The sequence below is a fragment of the Bombina bombina genome, chromosome 12 (genome assembly GCF_027579735.1).
Source record: "Bombina bombina isolate aBomBom1 chromosome 12, aBomBom1.pri, whole genome shotgun sequence".
NCBI lineage: Eukaryota > Metazoa > Chordata > Amphibia > Anura > Bombinatoridae > Bombina > Bombina bombina.
The window spans coordinates 5,641,476-5,662,356 of NC_069510.1; the positions used below are offsets into that span (position 1 = coordinate 5,641,476).

A 20,881-nucleotide genomic window follows, 5' to 3' on the forward strand; every position below is an offset into this window, starting at 1 on the left:
ATGTGTCTGTATCTTATATCTGTAGGTATAATCAGATCTCATTACTGTATCACATTGTGTACATATACATGTGTCTGTATCTTATATCTGTAGGTATAATCAGATCTCATTACTTTATCACATTGTATACATATACATGTGTCTATCTTATATATGTAGGTATAATCAGATCTCATTACTGTATCACACTGTGTACATATACATGTGTCTATCTTATATCTGTAGGTATAATCAGATCTCATTACTGTATCACATTGTGTACATATACATGTGTCTTTATCTTATATCTGTAGGTATAATCAGATCTCATTACTGTATCACACTGTGTTCATATACATGTGTCTTTATCTTATATCTGTAGGTATAATCAGATCTCATTACTGTATCACACTGTGTACATATACATGTGTCTTTATCTTATATCTGTAGGCATAATCAGATCTCATTACTGTATAACATTGTGTACATATACATGTGTCTTTATCTTATATCTGTAGGTATAATCAGATCTCATTACTTTATCACATTGTATACATATACATGTGTCTATCTTATATATGTAGGTATAATCAGATCTCATTACTGTATCACACTGTGTACATATACATGTGTCTATCTTATATCTGTAGGTATAATCAGATCTCATTACTGTATCACATTGTGTACATATACATGTGTCTTTATCTTATATCTGTAGGTATAATCAGATCTCATTACTGTATCACACTGTGTACATATACATGTGTCTGTATCTTATATCTGTAGGTATAATCAGATCTCATTACTGTATCACAATGTGTACATATAAATGTGTCTGTATCTTATATCTGTAGGTATAATCAGATCTCATTACTGTATCACATTGTGTACATATACATGTGTCTTTATCTTATATCTGTAGGTATAATCAGATCTCATTACTGTATCACACTGTGTACATATACATGTGTCTTTATCTTATATCTGTAGGTATAATCAGATCTCATTACTGTATCACACTGTGTACATATACATGTGTCTTTATCTTATATCTGTAGGCATAATCAGATCTCATTACTTTATCACATTGTGTACATATACATGTGTTTGTATCTTATATCTGTAGGTATAATCAGATCTCATTACTTTATCACATTGTGTACATATACATGTGTCTGTATCTTATATCTGTAGGTATAGTCAGATCTCATTACTTTATCACATTGTGTACATATACATGTGTCTGTATCTTATATCTGTAGGTATAATCAGATCTCATTACTTTATCACGTTGTGTACATATACATGTGTCTGTATCTTATATCTGTAGGTATAATCAGATCTCATTACTGTATCACATTGTGTACATATACCTGCTTCTTTATCTTATATCTGTAGGTATAATCAGATCTCATTACTGTATCACATTGTGTACAAATACATGTGTCTGTATCTTATATCTGTAGGTATAATCAGATCTCATTACTGTATCACATTGTGTACATATACATGTGTCTATCTTATATATGTAGGTATAATCAGATCTCATTACTGTATCACACTGTGTACATATACATGTGTCTTTATCTTATATCTGTAGATATAATCAGATCTCATTACTGTATCACACAGTGTACATATACATGTGTCTTTATCTTATATCTGTAGGTATAATTAGATCGCATTACTGTATCACACTATGTACATATACATGTGTCTTTATCTTATATCTGTAGGAATAATCAGAACTCATTACTGTATCACATTGTGTACATATACATGTGTCTGTTTCTTATATCTGTAGGTATAATCAGATCTCATTACTGTATCACATTGTGTACATATACATGTGTCTGTTTCTTATATCTGTAGGTATAATCAGATCTCATTACTTTATCACACTGTGTACATATACATGTGTCTTTATCTTATATCTGTAGGTATAATCAGATCTCATTACTGTATCACACTGTGTACATATACATGTGTCTTTATCTTATATCTGTAGGTATAATCAGATCTCATTACAGTATCACATTGTGTACATATACATGTGTCTGTATCTTATATCTGTAGGTATAATCAGATCTCATTACTGTATCACATTGTGTACATATACATGTGTCTGTATCTTATATCTGTAGGTATAATCAGATCTCATTACTGTATCACATTGTGTACATATACATGTGTCTTTATCTTATATCTGTAGGTATAATCAGATCTCATTACTGTATCACATTGTGTACATATACATGTGTCTTTATCTTATATCTGTAGGTATAATCAGATCTCATTACTGTATCACATTGTGTACATATACATGTGTCTTTATCTTATATCTGTAGGTATAATCAGATCTCATTACTGTATAACACTGAGTACATATACATGTGTCTGTATCTTATATCTGTAGGTATAATCAGATCTCATTACTGTATCACATTGTGTACATATACATGTGTCTTTATCTTATATCTGTAGGTATAATCAGATCTCATTACTGTATCACATTGTGTATATATACATGTGTCTGTATCTTATATCTGTAGGTATAATCAGATCTCATTACTGTATCACATTGTGTACATATACATGTGTCTTTATCTTATATCTGTAGGTATAATCAGATCTCATTACTGTATCACACTGTGTACATATACATGTGTCTTTATCTTATATCTGTAGGTATAATCAGATCTCATTACTGTATCACACTGTGTACATATACATGTGTCTTTATCTTATATCTGTAGGCATAATCAGATCTCATTACTGTATCACATTGTGTACATATACATGTGTCTTTATCTTATATCTGTAGGTATAATCAGATCTCATTACTTTATCACATTGTGTACATATACATGTGTCTGTATCTTATATCTGTAGGTATAATCAGATCTCATTACTGTATCACATTGTGTACATATATATGTGTCTTTATCTTATATCTGTAGGTATAATCAGATCTCATTACTGCATCACACTGTGTACATATACATGTGTCTGTATCTTATATCTGTAGGTATAATCAGATCTCATTACTGTATCACATTGTGTACATATACATGTGTCTTTATCTTATATCTGTAGGTATAATCAGATCTCATTACTGTATCACATTGTGTACATATACATGTGTCTGTATCTTATATCTGTAGGTATAATCAGATCTCATTACTGTATCACATTGTGTACATATACATGTGTCTGTATCTTATATCTGTAGGTATAATCAGATCTCATTACTGTATCACATTGTGTACATATATATGTGTCTGTATCTTATATCTATAGGTATAATCAGATCTCATTACTGTATCACATTGTGTGCATATACATGTGTCTTTATCTTATATCTGTAGGTATAATCAGATCTCATTACTGTATCACATTCTGTACATATACATGTGTCTGTATCTTATATCTGTAGGTATAATCAGATCTCATTACTGTATCACAATGTGTACATATAAATGTGTCTGTATCTTATATCTGTAGGTATAATCAGATCTCATTACTGTATCACATTGTGTACATATACATGTGTCTTTATCTTATATCTGTAGGTATAATCAGATCTCATTACTGTATCACACTGTGTACATATACATGTGTCTTTATCTTATATCTGTAGGTATAATCAGATCTCATTACTGTATCACACTGTGTACATATACATGTGTCTTTATCTTATATCTGTAGGCATAATCAGATCTCATTACTGTATCACATTGTGTACATATACATGTGTCTGTATCTTATATCTGTAGGTATAATCAGATCTCATTACTTTATCACATTGTGTACATATACATGTGTCTGTATCTTATATCTGTAGGTATAATCAGATCTCATTACTGTATCACACTGTGTACATATACATGTCTTTATCTTATATCTGTAGGTATAATCAGATCTCATTACTTTATCACATTGTGCACATATACATGTGTCTTTATCTTATATCTATAGGTATAATCAGATCTCATTACTGTGTCACACTGTGTGCATATACATGTGTCTGTATCTTATATCTGTAGGTATAATCAGATCTCATTACTGTATTACATTGTGTACATATACATGTGTCTGTATCTTATATCTGTAGGTATAATCAGATCTCATTACTTTATCACATTGTGTACATATACATGTGTCTTTATCTTATATCTGTAGGTATAATCAGATCTCATTACTGTATCACACTGTGTACATATACATGTGTCTTTATCTTATATCTGTAGGTATAATCAGATCTCATTACTGTATCACATTGTGTACATATATATGTGTCTTTATCGTATATCTGTATGTATAATCAGATCTCATTACTGTATCACATTGTGTACATATACATGTGTCTTTATCTTATATCTGTAGTTATAATCAGATATCATTACTGCATCACACTGTGTACATATACATGTGTCTGTATCTTATATCTGTAGGTATAATCAGATCTCATTACTGTATCACATTGTGTACATATACATGTGTCTTTATCTTATATCTGTAGGTATAATCAGATCTCATTACTGTATCACACTGTGTACATATACATGTGTCTTTATCTTATATCTGTAGGTATAATCAGATCTCATTACTGTATCACACTGTGTACATATACATGTGTCTGTATCTTATATCTGTAGGTATAATCAGATCTCATTACTGTATCACATTGTGTACATATACATGTGTCTGTATCTTATATCTGTAGGTATAATCAGATCTCATTACTGTATCACACTGTGTACATATACATGTGTCTGTATCTTATATCTGTAGGTATAATCAGATCTCATTACTGTATCACACTGTGTACATATACATGTGTCTGTATCTTATATCTGTAGGTATAATCAGATCTCATTACTGTATCACATTGTGTACATATACATGTGTCTGTATCTTATATCTGTAGGTATAATCAGATCTCATTACTGTATCACACTGTGTACATATACATCTGTCTGTATCTTATATCTGTAGGTATAATCAGATCTTATTACTGTATCACACTGTGTACATATACATGTGTCTTTATCTTATATCTGTAGGTATAATCAGATCTCATTACTGTATCACATTGTGTACATATACATGTGTCTGTATCTTATATCTGTAGGTATAATCAGATCTCATTACTTTATCACATTGTGTACATATACATGTGTCTGTATCTTATATCTGTAGGTATAATCAGATCTCATTACTTTATAACATTGTGTACATATACATGTGTCTGTATCTTATATCTGTAGGTATAATCAGATCTCATTACTGTATCACATTGTGTACATATACATGTGTCTGTATCTTATATCTGTAGGTATAATCAGATCTCATTACTTTATCACATTGTGTACATATACATGTGTCTGTATCTTATATCTGTAGGTATAATCAGATCTAATTACTGTATCACATTGTGTACATATACATGTGTCTGTATCTTATATCTGTAGGTATAATCAGATCTCATTACTGTATCACACTTTGTACATATACATGTGTCTTTATCTTATATCTGTAGGTATAATCAGATCTCATTACTGTATCACATTGTGTACATATACATGTGTCTGTATCTTATATCTGTAGGTATAATCAGATCTCATTACTGTATCACACTTTGTACATATACATGTGTCTTTATCTTATATCTGTAGGTATAATCAGATCTCATTACTGTATCACACTGTGTACATATACATGTGTCTTTATCTTATATCTGTAGGTATAATCAGATCTCATTACTGTATCACATTGTGTACATATACATGTGTCTGTATCTTATATCTGTAGGTATAATCAGATCTCATTACTGTATCACATTGTGTGCATATACATGTGTCTGTATCTTATATCTGTAGGTATAATCAGATCTCATTACTGTATCACACTGTGTACATATACATGTGTCTGTATCTTATATCTGTAGGTATAATCAAAGCTCATTACTGTATCACACTGTGTACATATACATGTGTCTGTATCTTATATCTGTAGGTATAATCAGATCTCATTACTGTATCACATTGTGTACATATACATGTGTCTGTATCTTATATCTGTAGGCATAATCAGATCTCATTACTGCATCACACTGTGTACATATACATGTGTCTGTATCTTATATCTGTAGGTATAATCAGATCTCATTACTGTATCACATTGTGTACATATACATGTGACTTTATCTTATATCTGTAGGTATAATCAGATCTCATTACTGTATCACACTGTGTACATATACATGTGTCTGTATCTTATATCTGTAGGTATAATCAGATCTCATTACTGTATCACACTGTGTACATATACATGTGTCTGTATCTTATATCTGTAGGTATAATCAGATCTCATTACTTTATCACATTGTGTACATATACATGTGTCTGTATCTTATATCTGTAGGTATAATCAGATCTAATTACTGTATCACATTGTGTACATATACATGTGTCTGTATCTTATATCTGTAGGTATAATCAGATCTCATTACTGTATCACACTTTGTACATATACATGTGTCTTTATCTTATATCTGTAGGTATAATCAGATCTCATTACTGTATCACATTGTGTACATATACATGTGTCTGTATCTTATATCTGTAGGTATAATCAGATCTCATTACTGTATCACACTTTGTACATATACATGTGTCTTTATCTTATATCTGTAGGTATAATCAGATCTCATTACTGTATCACACTGTGTACATATACATGTGTCTGTATCTTATATCTGTAGGTATAATCAGATCTCATTACTGTATCACACTGTGTACATATACATGTGTCTGTATCTTATATCTGTAGGTATAATCAAAGCTCATTACTGTATCACACTGTGTACATATACATGTGTATGTATCTTATATCTGTAGGTATAATCAGATCTCATTACTGTATCACATTGTGTACATATACATGTGTCTGTATCTTATATCTGTAGGCATAATCAGATCTCATTACTGCATCACACTGTGTACATATACATGTGTCTGTATCTTATATCTGTAGGTATAATCAGATCTCATTACTGTATCACATTGTGTACATATACATGTGACTTTATCTTATATCTGTAGGTATAATCAGATCTCATTACTGTATCACACTGTGTACATATACATGTGTCTGTATCTTATATCTGTAGGTATAATCAGATCTCATTACTGTATCACACTGTGTACTTATACATGTGTCTGTATCTTATATCTGTAGGTATAATCAGATCTCATTACTGTATCACACTGTGTACATATACATGTGTCTGTATCTTATATCTGTAGGTATAATCAGATCTCATTACTGTATCACATTGTGTACATATACATGTGTCTGTATCTTATATCTGTAGGTATAATCAGATCTCATTACTGTATCACACTGTGTACATATACATCTGTCTGTATCTTATATCTGTAGGTATAATCAGATCTTATTACTGTATCACACTGTGTACATATACATGTGTCTTTATCTTATAGCTGTAGGTATAATCAGATCTCATTACTGTATCACATTGTGTACATATACATGTGTCTGTATCTTATATCTGTAGGTATAATCAGATCTCATTACTTTATCACATTGTGTACATATACATGTGTCTGTATCTTATATCTGTAGGTATAATCAGATCTAATTACTGTATCACATTGTGTACATATACATGTGTCTGTATCTTATATCTGTAGGTATAATCAGATCTCATTACTGTATCACACTTTGTACATATACATGTGTCTTTATCTTATATCTGTAGGTATAATCAGATCTCATTACTGTATCACATTGTGTACATATACATGTGTCTGTATCTTATATCTGTAGGTATAATCAGATCTCATTACTGTATCACACTTTGTACATATACATGTGTCTTTATCTTATATCTGTAGGTATAATCAGATCTCATTACTGTATCACACTGTGTACATATACATGTGTCTGTATCTTATATCTGTAGGTATAATCAGATATCATGACTGTATCACACTGTGTACATATACATGTGTCTGTATCTTATATCTGTAGTTATAATCAGATCTCATTGCTGTATCACATTGTGTACATATACATGTGTCTGTATCTTATATCTGTAGGTATAATCAGATCTCATTACTGTATCACATTGTGTACATATACATGTGTCTGTATCTTATATCTGTAGGCATAATCAGATCTCATTACTGCATCACACTGTGTACATATACATGTGTCTGTATCTTATATCTGTAGGTATAATCAGATCTCATTACTGTATCACATTGTGTACATATACATGTGACTTTATCTTATATCTGTAGGTATAATCAGATCTCATTACTGTATCACACTGTGTACATATACATGTGTCTGTATCTTATATCTGTAGGTATAATCAGATCTCATTACTGTATCACACTGTACATATACATGTGTCTTTATCTTATATCTGTAGGTATAATCAGATCTCATTACTGTATCACACTGTGTACATATACATGTGTCTGTATCTTATATCTGTAGGTATAATCAGATTTCATTACTGTATCACATTGTGTACATATACATGTGTCTGTATCTTATATCTGTAGGTATAATCAGATCTCATTACTTTATCACACTGTACATATACACGTGTCTTTATCTTATATCTGTAGGTATAATCAGATCTCATTACTGCATCACATTGTGTACATATACATGTGTCTGTATCTTATATCTGTAGGTATAATCAGATCTCATTACTTTATCACACTGTACATATACACGTGTCTTTATCTTATATCTGTAGGTATAATCAGATCTCATTACTGTATCACATTGTGTACATATACATGTGTCTGTATCTTATATCTGTAGGTATAATCAGATCTCATTACTTTATCACATTGTGTACATATACATGTGTCTGTATCTTATATCTGTAGGTATAATCAGATCTCATTACTTTATAACATTGTGTACATATACATGTGTCTGTATCTTATATCTGTAGGTATAATCAGATCTCATTACTGTATCACATTGTGTACATATACATGTGTCTGTATCTTATATCTGTAGGTATAATCAGATCTCATTACTTTATCACATTGTGTACATATACATGTGTCTGTATCTTATATCTGTAGGTATAATCAGATCTAATTACTGTATCACATTGTGTACATATACATGTGTCTGTATCTTATATCTGTAGGTATAATCAGATCTCATTACTGTATCACACTTTGTACATATACATGTGTCTTTATCTTATATCTGTAGGTATAATCAGATCTCATTACTGTATCACATTGTGTACATATACATGTGTCTGTATCTTATATCTGTAGGCATAATCAGATCTCATTACTGCATCACACTGTGTACATATACATGTGTCTGTATCTTATATCTGTAGGTATAATCAGATCTCATTACTGTATCACATTGTGTACATATACATGTGACTTTATCTTATATCTGTAGGTATAATCAGATCTCATTACTGTATCACACTGTGTACATATACATGTGTCTGTATCTTATATCTGTAGGTATAATCAGATCTCATTACTGTATCACACTGTACATATACATGTGTCTTTATCTTATATCTGTAGGTATAATCAGATCTCATTACTGTATCACACTGTGTACATATACATGTGTCTGTATCTTATATCTGTAGGTATAATCAGATTTCATTACTGTATCACATTGTGTACATATACATGTGTCTGTATCTTATATCTGTAGGTATAATCAGATCTCATTACTTTATCACACTGTACATATACACGTGTCTTTATCTTATATCTGTAGGTATAATCAGATCTCATTACTGCATCACATTGTGTACATATACATGTGTCAGTATCTTATATCTGTAGGTATAATCAGATCTCATTACTTTATCACACTGTACATATACACGTGTCTTTATCTTATATCTGTAGGTATAATCAGATCTCATTACTGTATCACATTGTGTACATATACATGTGTCTGTATCTTATATCTGTAGGTATAATCAGATCTCATTACTTTATCACATTGTGTACATATACATGTGTCTGTATCTTATATCTGTAGGTATAATCAGATCTCATTACTTTATAACATTGTGTACATATACATGTGTCTGTATCTTATATCTGTAGGTATAATCAGATCTCATTACTGTATCACATTGTGTACATATACATGTGTCTGTATCTTATATCTGTAGGTATAATCAGATCTCATTACTTTATCACATTGTGTACATATACATGTGTCTGTATCTTATATCTGTAGGTATAATCAGATCTAATTACTGTATCACATTGTGTACATATACATGTGTCTGTATCTTATATCTGTAGGTATAATCAGATCTCATTACTGTATCACACTTTGTACATATACATGTGTCTTTATCTTATATCTGTAGGTATAATCAGATCTCATTACTGTATCACATTGTGTACATATACATGTGTCTGTATCTTATATCTGTAGGTATAATCAGATCTCATTACTGTATCACACTTTGTACATATACATGTGTCTTTATCTTATATCTGTAGGTATAATCAGATCTCATTACTGTATCACACTGTGTACATATACATGTGTCTGTATCTTATATCTGTAGGTATAATCAGATATCATGACTGTATCACACTGTGTACATATACATGTGTCTGTATCTTATATCTGTAGTTATAATCAGATCTCATTGCTGTATCACATTGTGTACATATACATGTGTCTGTATCTTATATCTGTAGGTATAATCAGATCTCATTACTGTATCACATTGTGTACATATACATGTGTCTGTATCTTATATCTGTAGGCATAATCAGATCTCATTACTGCATCACACTGTGTACATATACATGTGTCTGTATCTTATATCTGTAGGTATAATCAGATCTCATTACTGTATCACATTGTGTACATATACATGTGACTTTATCTTATATCTGTAGGTATAATCAGATCTCATTACTGTATCACACTGTGTACATATACATGTGTCTGTATCTTATATCTGTAGGTATAATCAGATCTCATTACTGTATCACACTGTACATATACATGTGTCTTTATCTTATATCTGTAGGTATAATCAGATCTCATTACTGTATCACACTGTGTACATATACATGTGTCTGTATCTTATATCTGTAGGTATAATCAGATTTCATTACTGTATCACATTGTGTACATATACATGTGTCTGTATCTTATATCTGTAGGTATAATCAGATCTCATTACTTTATCACACTGTACATATACACGTGTCTTTATCTTATATCTGTAGGTATAATCAGATCTCATTACTGCATCACATTGTGTACATATACATGTGTCTGTATCTTATATCTGTAGGTATAATCAGATCTCATTACTTTATCACACTGTACATATACACGTGTCTTTATCTTATATCTGTAGGTATAATCAGATCTCATTACTGCATCACATTGTGTACATATACATGTGTCTGTATCTTATATCTGTAGGTATAATCAGATCTCATTACTTTATCACACTATGTACATATACAGGTGTCTTTATCTTATATCTGTAGGTATAATCAGATCTCATTACTGTATCACATTGTGTACATATACATGTGTCTTTATCTCATATCTGTAGGTATAATCAGATCTCATTACTATATCACATTGTGTACATATACATGTGTCTGTATCTTATATCTGTAGGTATAATCAGATCTCATTACTCTATCACATTGTGTACATATACATGTGTCTGTATTTTATATCTGTAGGTATAATCAGATCTCATTACTTTATCACATTTTGTACATATACATGTGTCTTTATCTTATATCTGTAGGTATAATCAGATCTCATTACTGCATCACATTGTGTACATATACCTGTGTCTTTATCTTATATCTGTAGGTATAATCAGATCTCATTACTGTATCACATTGTGTACATATACATGTGTCTTTATCTTATATCTGTAGGTAAAATCAGATCTCATTACTGTATCACACTGTGTACATATACATGTGTCTGTATCTTATATATGTAGGTATAATCAGATCTCATTACTGTATCACATTTTGTACATATACATGTCTGTATCTTATATCTGTAGGTATAATCAGATCTCATTACTGTATCACACTGTGTACATATACATGTGTCTTTATCTTATATCTGTAGGTATAATCAGATCTCATTACTTTATCACACTGTGTACATATACATGTGTCTGTATCTTATATCTGTAGGTATAATCAGATCTCATTACTGTATCACATTGTGTACATATACATGTCTGTATCTTATATCTGTAGGTATAATCAGATCTCATTACTGTATCACACTGTGTACATATACATGTGTCTGTATCTTATATCTGTAGGTATAATCAGATCTCATTACTGTATCACACTGTGTACATATACATGTGTCTTTATCTTATATCTGTAGGTATAATCAGATCTCATTACTGTGTCACACTGTGTACATATACATGTGTCTGTATCTTATATCTGTAGGTATAATCAGATCTCATTACTGTATCACATTGTGTACATATACATGTGTCTGTATCTTATATCTGTAGGTATAATCAGATCTCATTACTTTATCACATTGTATACATATACATGTGTCTGTATCTTATATCTGTAGGTATAATCAGATCTCATTACTGTATCACATTGTGTACATATACATGTGTCTTTATCTTATATCTGTAGGTATAATCAGATCTCATTACTGTATCACACTGTGTACATATACATGTGTCTGTATCTTATATCTGTAGGTATAATCAGATCTCATTACTGTATCACACTGTGTACATATACATGTGTCTTTATCTTATATCTGTAGGTATAATCAGATCTCATTACTGTATCACACTGTGTACATATACATGTGTCTGTATCTTATATCTGTAGGTATAATCAGATCTCATTACTGTATCACACTGTGTACATATACATGTGTCTTTATCTTATATCTGTAGGTATAATCAGATCTCATTACTGTATCACACTGTGTACATATACATGTGTCTGTATCTTATATCTGTAGGTATAATCAGATCTCATTACAGTATCACACTGTGTACATATACATGTGTCTTTATCTTATATCTGTAGATATAATCAGATCTCATTACTGTATCACATTGTGTACATATACATGTGTCTGTATCTTATATCTGTAGGTATAATCAGATCTCATTACTGTATCACATTGTGTACATATACATGTGTCTGTATCTTATATCTGTAGGTATAATCAGATCTCATTACTGTATCACACTGTACATATACATGTGTCTGTATCTTATATCTGTAGGTATAATCAGATCTCATTACTGTATCACATTGTGTACATATACATGTGTCTGTATCTTATATCTATAGGTATAATCAGATCTCATTACATTATCACATTGTATACACATACCTGCTTCTTTATCTTATCTATCCATAAAACAATCACCAATACTTGGAGAGAACAATGGAAAATTAACATTGTATTACCTTATCTCTTCTATAACCCACTGGGAGTGTCATTTCTTCTACTGGCTGTGTTAACACAGCTTGGCCTTGAGGCCAAAAACTTTCAGGATGGGTGGGGATACCACAGGCTAAATTAACTATTTAAAATGCCAATATAAGAGTCATGGAATTACTTGTGAACAATTTAATACACTCCAGCAGGTAAAGTGGATCATTGGGAACAAAAAATAATGGGGAGAAAATTTTTGAGTAAACTCTCTCTTTAAAGTGCCATACAACAGGTTAAGATCTGTGCATATCCTAAAAGGGCTAATTAAATAAAAATAGTTTGCATAAAAAAATGTTTAAAAATTGCTGGCAAGTGTTTTAAAATAATTTTCAAAAATAAGCAAAAATACTTATATAGCTATGCTGTCTTGAACACTGTGCTTCACCCCCCTTATCAGTGTTTAGACACAGGCATTGTATTTTAACTGAGTTCACAGCTTCTAGGCAGCTCCAGCAGATAATCTCTATGCACTTTTGCATTCTACCAAAGCAACATTAGATATAGATACAGCCATAGAAGGAAATGTGTGTGGGGGAGTTAGAGCTTTATAATTCGGAAACTTAAATGAAAGGGTTAATGGTGAGGCACTGCAGTATAAATTTGCAGGTAAAGTAATTAAAGTACATATTATTATATTTTGTCTCTATCCCAACTTGTTTTATGTCCCTTTAAGGTAAATCAATAGCACTGCTATGTTAGCATTACAAGGTGAAAGGAACAAGTTAGCGCGCAAGAGAGAGGCTCATGCATACTAACATCTGGCGGTCGGATACTGCGCTAAGCCTAACTCCCTCCCCCTATAGACTTTTATAGGGTGCACTACAAAAGCTTTCTTTTTTTCTCCCTCAAGTACTAACCTCAAATATTATCTCACAATATTCCACCTTAGAAAACAACAAGTGACCACATTAGAAATCAATCAGCGGATGATACATGTGCATGATGCACGGTGTTAATAAGCCCTATGATGTGATCTTAAGTGGTTGCTGGTGCACATAGGTTTAACTCTCCATTTTAATTACTAATACATGGATGTGCTATATATATATGTATACTGTATATATATATGGCTTGAGAGGGAATGTTGCTTATGTTGACAGATACTGAACTAACAAGGATCTTTCTGTTGCTATTAACCACCATTTCCTATGTTTGCATGGAAGTTGCTTTGTATAGTAATGGATTACTATGCTACCAACACCGGGCATAATGCATATTATAGACCTGTGCATATGCATCATCTGCTGAAATAATTGTAGCTTTATTTCTAATGTGAAGCATCAGAAAAAATGTATAACAGGAGCACCAAGTATATGGATAAAAAATCAAACTTTATTTAGAACATAAAGGGTATCTTAACCCTTGGGTAAGAACATACATGTATAGTCAAACAGATGAAAAAAGGCTGACCGGTTTCGGCTGTTGCCTTACTCCTAGCCTGCTAGGAGTAAGGCTAGGAGTAAGGCAACAGCCGAAACCGGTCAGCCTTTTTTCATCTGTTTGACTATACATGTATGTTCTTACCCAAGGGTTAAGATACCCTTTATGTTCTAAATAAAGTTTGATTTTTTATCCATATACTTGGTGCTCCTGTTATACATTTTTTCTGATGCTTCGCTTATTATTTGGCCAAACAGTGAGCACAGGTTTTGGATATAAATTGCGGTAGGTGGGCTAGAGGCACACTGCACTGACTGTCTTTTTATCCAAGGGACACAGGTGGACGTTTTACAGGGCCCCAAAAACAAAATAATGGGCAGAGAGTAATAATCCTGGATTACAAGGCACAACTGTTCACACCAATACTGGACACAGCATCCTGATCTGAAAAAAACACCTCACCAAGGGACTGAAGAGTGGTGAGTCAATCATTTTATCTTGTGTATACACGGATGTCTGGGAGTGGTCCCTTGTGAAAGATATTATTGTGGGGGTTGTTTTGGGGAACACCGCCACATTTTTTCCTTTATAAACAGTCTAATTTGTGCAGTGGCCTTACAAGGAATTGTTTACAGGACTATTTATATATTTCTTTAATAACAGTGCATACACCTTAACCCCTTCCCCTATTGTTATTTCTAATGTGGCCACTTGTTGTTTTCTAAGGTGGAATATTGTGAGATAATATTTGTTGTGCTTCAGATTTTGTAATTAATGATTTGTTTTCTACATGAGTACCTTTGGTTTCTTATTGGACATCAAATTCGTCTGATCTGATTCTAGTACTGTGGGTAATTGTTTTTGGATGAGAGCAAGCTGGCTAAGGTATTCTGACTTCTTTCTCTTTTTATTTTCATTATTATTTTTCAGTTCTTCCGGGCCCCCATCTGAATATTAATATTTATACAGCTATCTCTATATTGATAATGTATAGAGCTGGTGAAATATTTATCTTTTAATATATATATATATATATATATATATATATATATATAATCTTTATTTTTTGGTTTAATGTCCCTTTTATAACATCATGCACTTAAAAACATATAGCTACTGTTGTTCACATTGATTGTTCAATATATATATTTTCTTAAATAAAACTCGAATAATATGTTGTACTTACAGCGATGAGGTCTTTGGCATGATATTTACACTTACAGCTAATTTTTTCTCCAAAATGCCCCTATAGAAAGCAGAAAGAAGTGTGTGTGAGGTGACACTGTACCATATATAGAGGTGGCATCAGATTGTGCCATATATAGAAGTGGCATCAGATTGTGCCATATATAGAGGTGGCACCAGATTGTGCGATATATAGAAGTGGCATCAGATTGTGCGATATATAGAAGTGGCATCAGATTGTGTGATATATAGAAGTGGCATCAGATTGTGTGATATATAGAAGTGGCATCAGATTGTGCCATTTATAGAGGTGGCACCAGATTGTGCGATATATAGAAGTGGCATCAGATTGTGCGATATATAGAAGTGGCATCAGATTGTGTGATATATAGAAGTGGCATCAGATTGTGCCATTTATAGAGGTGGCACTAGATTGTGCCATATATAGAGGTAGTATAAACACAATATCAATGTACCTAATCTACCCAGCACCCATTTCATTATTTAAATGTGATCTCAGTTATTTGTTAACAGTACCTGGCGACTTCTTTTGCGATCTGTTCATTTGGGCAGTTGATAAATGCGACCGAACTGGTTCCAGCAATGTAACTGCCAGTGAGTGCAGAGTGAATGTGAGAGTAAGCGCTCTTCAGGATGGGATACATTAGACAGGAGCCAATCATTACCTACAACACAAGCATAATGGACAGAAAACTGTAAAAATAATGTACAGATATGAAATAACTTTTTAAATGTGACAAATGTTTTTTTCCCATAAAAATTAAAATGAAAGCTTTTTATTTGAAGCACTAACAGGTGGAATTTATAGACAACAGACTGCAAATTTGATTGATAAACGATAACATGTGTGCCTATTGCAGTATATGCATTTGGCTAAAGCTTGTCCCAGTGAGAGCCTAGCACTCTTGCTAAATGTTTATAGGAGGTTGTTTTACCAATAAGGACAAAACCAGTTTTGTCTGAGCCAGAAGTTTGTCTTTTGCACTAAGGTTTCTTATGGGTCATTAAGCCTTTTCACCCCTCTTGTGCCCTGTGAGGTCACTGCTAACGTGTGCACTTACTAATAACATAGCTGCAAACATGTCTTGAAAAAGCCCCAAGTGAGGGGAGAAACCGGTTGATGACTGTGTCTCATTTCCTACAAGAAGAACTACTGCTAAGCTGAACTCCTTTAAGGCTTGTGAACTTGATACAGCCGCCGAAAGGATCGCTATTGTGTTGAAAAAGCACACAGGACAACTACCAACACCTGGCTCACTACCCCCAAGGCCTGTGAATTTGAATACAGCCCTCTGAGGGAGCGCACCAGTCTACGAATTGAATATACTGCCAGATGATCTAGTACCTGCACTAAGCACCACAGAATAAGAGTGCCTTGAAGTTACTATCTACCATCATCTAAAGGATTGCTATTACCCCAGAGATCGTTTACATTCTGTTCCTCCCAAAATCAGCTGGACATTTTCAGAAAGGGTGATGTAAGTGAACTACGCTAGGAGTACACACCCACCTCAGGAGGAGGTACAGGACGAACAATATTCAATCTGTGCTCCACAGATTAGCGCAAGGTACCTCACTCGCCCATTAGCTTGATCCAATGCTATTAGTATGATCATCTAGTCACGAGTGTTTTTGTTCACTATAGTGCACTTTCAGGTTAATACTGTTTTAACCCCAGATTATTACTGTTTTAACCCCTGGTTTTTACGCTGGACGTCCAGTTATTAAGTCTGTTTGTATTGCTATTTGTTTTCATTTATACTGTTTGAATATCTCTGCCATCTTTATACTTATATTTATTTGAGTATAGTTTTCTTCTATCCTCAATCACAGTATATATATATATATATATATATAGATTTGTGGTTAATCTTTCCCCTTTCTGTATGTTTTTTCAAACTAATTTAAAGGGCCCCATTAATTACTTTTTAGTATATATGTACTGATTTTATTAACACTGATTTTTTAATCTTGATTGTATTGTAATTTTACACTATTAAATATATTTTCTTAGATATATATTAGGCTATAACCATTTATTAACTTTTATAACGATTATATTCCTGCTAAGGTAGACCCTTTTAGGTTACCCGTATATTGTATTTGTGTACTACCCTGCTTTCAGCGCCAGTATATCCGCTTAAATTATTCTACTATCCTCCTCAGGGTGCTTAGAGAGAGACCCTTCTATACTTGGCATTAGGGTTGATATAAGCGCCAATTCTCACCTATCCTCCTTATACATTCACCAGCACAGCTCTCTGTTTTGTCTAAAGACAAAGCAAGGAATGAGCTGTGTATTATATGATTTAGAGAAAAATTGCCTGGTATTTTATAGCTGGAATGTTCTTCAGAATGGAACAAGAGTTATACTAAAGAAAAGCCTACTACCATAGCTTGCACCTGTCCAAAACTACCATCTTAGCTTTCACCTGTCCAAATCTACCATCTTAGCTTTCACATGTCCAAAACTACCACCTTAGCTTTCACCTGTCCAAATCTACCATCTTAGCTTGCACCTGTCCAAATCTGCCACCTTAGCTTGCACCTGTCCAAATCTACCACCTTAGCTTTCACCTGTCCAAAACTACCACCTTAGCTTTCACCTGTCCAAAACTACCATTTTAGCTAGCACCTGTCCAAACCTGCCACCTTAGCTAGCACCTGTCCAAATCTACCATCTTAGCTTGCACCTGTCCAAATCTACCATCTTAGCTTGCACCTGTCCAAATCTACCATCTTAGCTTTTACCTGTCCAAACCTATTATTATTGGTTATTTGTAGAGCGCCAACAGAATCTGCAGCTCTATAAACAAAACAGAGTACAACAAAACAATTATATGGATCAAATGGGTAGAGGGCCCTGCCAAGAGTTGCACTGTTGTAGTCAGCTCTTAAGAAGGTGCAATGAGAGGAAAGTAAAATACCTACACCACCTCCTTGTCTATTACCAGACATAGGAGTGTGGCTGAAGTGGAGACACCCATGTGACAGAGCAGCAGTGGATGCTGTGTCTAGGGAGAGAGCCAGGTTTCTGTTAGGGCCAGAAGGTTGAGGGAGTGGGAGATAAAGAGACTTTTTTTGAGACAAGGTGCAGTGGGGAGAGAGAGTGTTTAGGAATAGGTAAAGTTAATGAGTACAAAAGTAAGGTGAGTTTAAGAGAGATGGGCTAATGAACAGTGCAGGTGGAGAGGGAGAAGGAGTCATTTAATAATGTATTTTGTTATAGAGACAAGAGGCAGCAAAAAGGAATGTGAATATATTGAGCATTTTACAAATGTGGGAGCCAATTAATCACATAAGACACAGTATTACAGTAGCAGTTGCATAATTAAACAATGAGGTACATAAAACACAATATTACAAAAGTACTTGCCTTGTGTCTTGCCCCTTGTCCAATCCTTGTTCAATTCTTGTATAATTCTATTGTTAATGCCTCACTTATAAAATGTTAATTTTTAAAGTGTGAACATATGCTATTGTTACAATGTACACTGCCCAGGAAATGCACACCTGTGCAATGCACCTTTCCAAACTAGTGTGAAATATATGCAGGCAGGGCAGTCTACCACCTACCACCTTAAACCTACCACCTTAGCTTGCACCTGTCCAAACCTACCACCTTAGCTTGCACCTGTCCAAACCTACCACCTTAGCTAGCACCTGTCCAAACCTACCACCTTAGCTTGCACCTGTTGAAACCTACCACCTTAGCTTGCACCTGTCCAAACCTACCACCTTAGCTTGAACCTGTCAAAACCTACCACCTAAGCTAGCACCTGTCCAAACCTACCATCTTAGCTTGTGCCTGTCTAAACCTACCACCTTAGCTTGTGCCTGTCCAATCCTACCACCTTAGCTTGTACCTGTCCAAACCTACCATCTTAGCTTGCACCTGTACAAACCTACCATTTTAGCTTGCTCCTGTACAAACCTACCACCTTAGCTTTCACCTGTACAAATCTACCATCTTAGCTTGCTCTTGTACAAACTTACAGTCTCAGCTTGCACCTGTCCAAACCTACTATCTTAGCTTGCACCTGTACAAACCTTATCACCTTAGCTTGCACCTGTCCAAACCTACCATCTTAACTTGTGCCTGTCGAAACTTACCATCTTAGCTTGTACATGTACAAACCTTATCACCTTAGCTTGCACCTGTCCAAACCTACCATCTTAGTTTGTGCCTGTCCAAACCTACCACCTTAGCTTGCGCCTGTACAAACCTACCATCTTAGCTTGCTCCTGTATAAACATTATCACCTTAGCTTGCACCTGTCCAAACATACCATCTTAGCTTGTGCCTGTACAAACCTACCACCTTAGCTTGTGCCTGTACAAACCTACCACCTTAGCTTGTGCCTGTACAAACCTACCACCTTAGCTTGTGCCTGTCCAATCCTACCACCTTAGCTTGTACCTGTCCAAACCTTCCAACTTAGCTTGCACCTGTCCAAACCTATCATCTTAGCTTGTGTCTGTCCAGTCATATCACCTTAGCTTGTGCCTGTCCAATTCTACCACCTTAGCTTGTGCCTGTACAAACCTACCATCTTAGTTTGCTCATGTATAAACCTTATCACCTTAGCTTGCACCTGTCCAAACCTACCATCTTAGCTTGTGCCTGTCCAAACCTACGACCTTAGCTTGTGCCTGTACAAACCTACCACCTTAGCTTGTGCCTGTCCAATCCTACCACCTTAGCTTGTACCTGTCCAAACCTTCCAACTTATCTTGCACCTGTCCAAAATTACCAACTTAG

At 33.5% G+C, this 20,881-nt stretch overlaps 1 protein-coding gene across 1 annotated transcript in view; it reads right to left on the bottom strand.

Annotated features, from left to right (window-relative positions):
- LOC128642591 (protein CutA homolog) overlaps positions 1-20,881 on the bottom strand; it is a 177,559-nt gene that overhangs the window by 104,549 nt on the left and 52,129 nt on the right. The window contains exons 2-3 of the mRNA XM_053695360.1: positions 16,636-16,784; positions 16,100-16,159 (exon numbers count right to left, since the gene is read on the bottom strand). Coding sequence (XP_053551335.1) covers positions 16,100-16,159; positions 16,636-16,784 — 209 coding nt within the window. The remainder of the gene's footprint in view (positions 1-16,099; positions 16,160-16,635; positions 16,785-20,881) is intronic.